General features: G+C 39.8%; 1 protein-coding gene across 1 annotated transcript in view; it reads right to left on the minus strand.

Moving 5' to 3' along the window:
* Window positions 1-4,814, minus strand: part of LOC106867625 (roundabout homolog 2) — a 387,456-nt gene that overhangs the window by 7,605 nt on the left and 375,037 nt on the right. Inside the window, exon 9 of the mRNA XM_014912549.2 lies at window positions 2,891-2,932. Within this exon, the coding sequence (XP_014768035.1) occupies window positions 2,891-2,932 (42 nt within the window). The remainder of the gene's footprint in view (window positions 1-2,890; window positions 2,933-4,814) is intronic.

Here is a 4,814-nt window from a genome sequence, read left to right on the forward strand (position 1 = left end):
ATGTTTCAATTATAAAATCCAATATTTGGCTTTGTCACAGCATTTTACACTAAACAAATTAACACACACACACACACACACATACACACACACACACACACATACACATTCTCATAAGTATACATAATTGGTATCAACATACACAGAAACACACACAAATTGATACACACACATATACACAAACAGACATACAGTGATAAGACATACAAACACACACAGTGAAACTCACTCACACACACACACACACACACACACATACACGCACTCATGCATTAGCACAAACTCAGACATACAAACACACACACACACACACAAACACACTTAAACTGACACATGCACTTACACACAAAAACACACACACTGACACACACTTACACACACATGCACAACCACACAAAAATCAACACACACACATGCACACATAAATTGACTCACAAAATCACACACACACACACATTCATACACACGCACATTCATACATCCAACCACACAAACTGACACACATGCACAAACACACATGCACAAACACACACGTACACAGACGGACAGACAGGCAGACACACACACACATGTACAAACACATTCAAATTGACACATACACGCACTCATAAGCACACACGCACACTCATGCATATAGACACACACAAACTGACACATAAACACACACAAACTGACACTTACAGAAACATACACAAATTCACACACACACACACACACAAACTCCCCCCCCACACACTATCACGTAACCCCGACACTATTTTTCTTCTAAATTTTAATCAAATTACATTCTGTCGTTTTCGATACTTTCAGGTTTTTTTAATTAGTTAACAGAGAACTGCTGACTTGGCAGCTATTGATTAATTTTAATTAATCCAATGTTTAATGAATTAAAACAATTAGTTCGGGAGATGAAATTAACATAAATTCAATAATTATCAGAGACTGTCAAGACTGAAATCAATGTAACAGACATTTTAAAGTCTTTTGATGGTTTCTGTCACAAAACCACGGCCATGCTGGGGCATTGTCAAGAAGAGGTTTCATTGGGTAGGTTTTACTTTGGGATAAAAATATGCAAGACTTTTACAAGTTTAAAACATGACATTGTTTTTTGTTGTCTACATTCCTACGATGGAGCTTTGTACTTTTGTTAGAGACCCGCTCCTTTTTCAGAGGAAGAATTTAAACAGTTAAAAACAGCATACATACATGCATACAAACATATATGTATACATATACATTCCTCTGTGTGTGTGTGTGAATGTGAAGGGTGAATTTTTGAATTGCTGATGCACTCTAACCAAAGGGATTCCTCAAAATTTCCTTTATAAGGTTTGGATTGACTTTAGCTGTACTACAAAAAAATAAAAAAAAATTGCCAAAAATATGAAGCAGTGAAATTGAACCTCAGAATTCATGATTGCAAAGCAAATTGCTTAACCATTTAGCCAATCTGATTCTTCTATAATGACATCCAGGAACCAGACACCTGATGACAATCGAAACGTAATGCCAGAGATAATTTTAGATTCAAATTTTTGCACAAGGCTAGCAACTTTAGGGGAAGGGGAAGTCGGTTACATTGACCCCAGTATCCAACTGGTACTTATTTTATTATCGACCTCAAAGGGATGGTGGGTAAAGTCAGCTTTGGTGGAATTTGAGCTCAAAATGTGAATCAGTGACACCAAACAGGCCAAAAGAGCTGTGCCAAAATATATCAACTCCCAGATGAGGTTAATTAGACTGGAACATTATAACTGTAAAAATATTATTTGCTTTTATACATCTATGACTGGCAATCCACAAAAGAAGAGGGTATTCATCATCATCATCATCATTTAAAGTCTGTTTTCCACACTGGCATGACAATAACTGTTGAGGTCAGGCGGCCACACCAGGTCCCATGGTCTGTTTTGATATGGTTTCTACAGCTGGATGAACTTCCTAACATCAACCACTCAACAGAGTGTACTGGGTACATTTTAAGAGGTACCAACACAAGTGCTTTTTATGTGGCACCAACGCCAGTTTTTTTTTTATGTGGAACCATCACCAGTGCATTTTAAGTGGCACCAGCACCAGTGCTTTTTATGTGGCACCATCACCAATGATTTTTAAGTGGCACCATCACCAATGATTTTTATGTGACACCATCAGCACTGCTTTTTATGTGGCACCAACACCAGTGCTTTTTATGTGGCACCAACACCAGTGCTTTTTATGTGGCACCCTCACCAGTGCTTTTTATGTGGCACCATCACCAATGATTTTTATGTGGCACCATCAACAATGATTTTTATGTGACACCATTGCCAGTGCTTTTTATGTGACACCATTTCCAGTGCTTTTTATGTGACACCATCACCAGTGCTTTTTAAATGATGCTCTGTGTGTTTGTTAAAAATGTGACTTTCAAATACTTTCACACCACAAGGGGAGGTTGTTGTGTTATATATGTGCTATAGTGTTCACAATAATGAAATCACACCCTACACTTCTATGTTTATAACAGGGAGTGAAGGTAAGCAATGCTATTTACACCACGCAAGCGTACAAGAGATAAACAGCAACACTGTGCAAGTGTTTTTGCAGGTTTTCATTCATTCATTTGTTTTAAGGTCTATATTTCCTTTGCTGATATGGGTTGTATGGGTCTCTACGCAGCTATAAATGTAGACTTTCATATCAATATGGAGAACCTTTTATGAAACATGCATAACACGGTGACCTATCTTGTGTGAATCTGTATGGATCCCATAAGTGCTCTAATATAGTTTTTAAAAGCCTAGATGTCCAAGCAGGTCTGAAGTAGGTAAAGATTGATTACGAAAGTTAATGGGAGGGAAACAGATTAGGGACGTGCCTGTTGTTTGTATTTTAGACTTACCCATCTTTGGTGCCCTATGGGAAACTTGTGTTTTGGCAGGAGCTGATAATGTTAAGAGAATATATAAGTACATGAAGAATATTTAAAGAAGAGAAAGAATAAAATTAATTTAGGAGAAAGAAATCTTAATTTAACATTTTAACAATTTCAAGATTTTAATGAATATACTTATGTCAGATGAATAATATTCATGGTGTCATTTGGTCAAGCGTGGGAATCTCAGAGGAAAGAATAATGATGGCTGCTTCTGAGAGGACCCTATAGAAGAGGTGCCTGAGGATTGTACCCCCACGACCCTTCCAGGGTCTCTATTGCTGAACCACTAAGTTACGGTGATGAAAACACCAACACCAGTTGTGAAGCAGGGAAAGGAGGTAAGTACTTACACAAAGACAAACACAAACCAATATATACATACACACATACACACACACACACACACACACACACACACAATGACAAACACACACACACACACACATCTACCAAATCCACTCACAAAACTTTGGTTGGCCTCAGGACATACTAGAGGATACTTGCCCATGGTATCATTCAGTAGGTTTGAACCCAGGACCACGTGGTTGGGAAGCAAGCTTCTTACCATACAATCAACCTGCACCTGTTGAGGGCGCCACTTTAGCCACTGACGACCTAACCACGCAACATGTTGTATTGGATTCCATGTTACCAACACCACTCACGGGAGACCCAACAAGTAACCTGGCACACATCAGCACCAAGATGAGAGGACCAATAAGCGTTCTATACTCCTTGCGAGAAAAATCCTAAATGTTACATTTTATTCCAATTTCAGTTCACCTGAAGAAAACGTTTTTTTTTTATATGATGTAATTGACTTGTGTGGAGGCGCAATGGTCCAGTAGTTAGGGCAGCGGACTCACGGTCATAGGATCACGGTTTCGATTCCCAGACCAGGCATTGTGAGTGTTTATTGAGCGAAAACACCTAAAGCTCCACGAGGCTCCGGCAGGGGATGGTGGCGAACCCCGCTGTACTCTTTCACCACAACTTTCTCTCACTCTTTCTTCCTGTTTCTGTTGTGCCTGTAATTCAAAGGGCCAGCCTTGTCACACTGTGTCACGCTGAATATCCCCGAGAACTACGTTAAGGGTACACGTGTCTGTGGAGTGCTCAGCCACTTGCACGTTAATTTCACGAGCAGGCTGTTCCGTTGATCGGATCGACTGGAACCCTCGACGTCGTAAGCGACGGAGTGCCAACAACAACAAATTGACTGGTTCATTAATAAAAAGAATGCTTGAAAGACCTGTAGTGAATCTCAGCCCATTTGTGTCATTACTTATACTACACCACACTTGGAACCTTCCCTGCATTGGGAAGTAACAGAGGAATTCAAGACAGGCTGCCCCCAGGAGCTCTTCTATGCTGATGACCTTGCTCCTGTAGTTGAATAACAAACCATTATTCACAGACCAGTCTTCCAAGGAATGGCAATTTTCTAGAATTGCTTCCTTACCCTTGTCCTTTCCTACAATGTCAACCTGTCTAAGATGAACACCATCTGCATCAAGAATGTGCCCTTATCTTTGAACTTCTTATATCTTTCTATATTAAAAAGGGACACTGCGTTGGAACCAGCTGGAAATAGCAACCAAATCTATCAGATCACATTTTACCGTTTTGAAAAACAAAAACAAAACAAAGAACAAACTGATAAAAGATTCTCTCCCCATCAAAAAAAAACAGGACACATTAGATAATGTAGTCTTAGATAGGCAACGTCTGGAATAAAAGATAGGATGGAAATGGCTGAAGATGGCTTTGACCGAAGGTCTATTTGGTCAGGGTTGATTAATGTCTGACTCCTCCTCCTCCTCCTCCTCATCTTCCGATTCTTCTCCCCTCCTCCTCCTCCTCTTCTCCTCCTTCTTCTCCCCTCCTC

Source organism: Octopus bimaculoides, chromosome 27, assembly GCF_001194135.2.
Source record: "Octopus bimaculoides isolate UCB-OBI-ISO-001 chromosome 27, ASM119413v2, whole genome shotgun sequence".
Taxonomy (NCBI): Eukaryota; Metazoa; Mollusca; class Cephalopoda; order Octopoda; family Octopodidae; genus Octopus; species Octopus bimaculoides.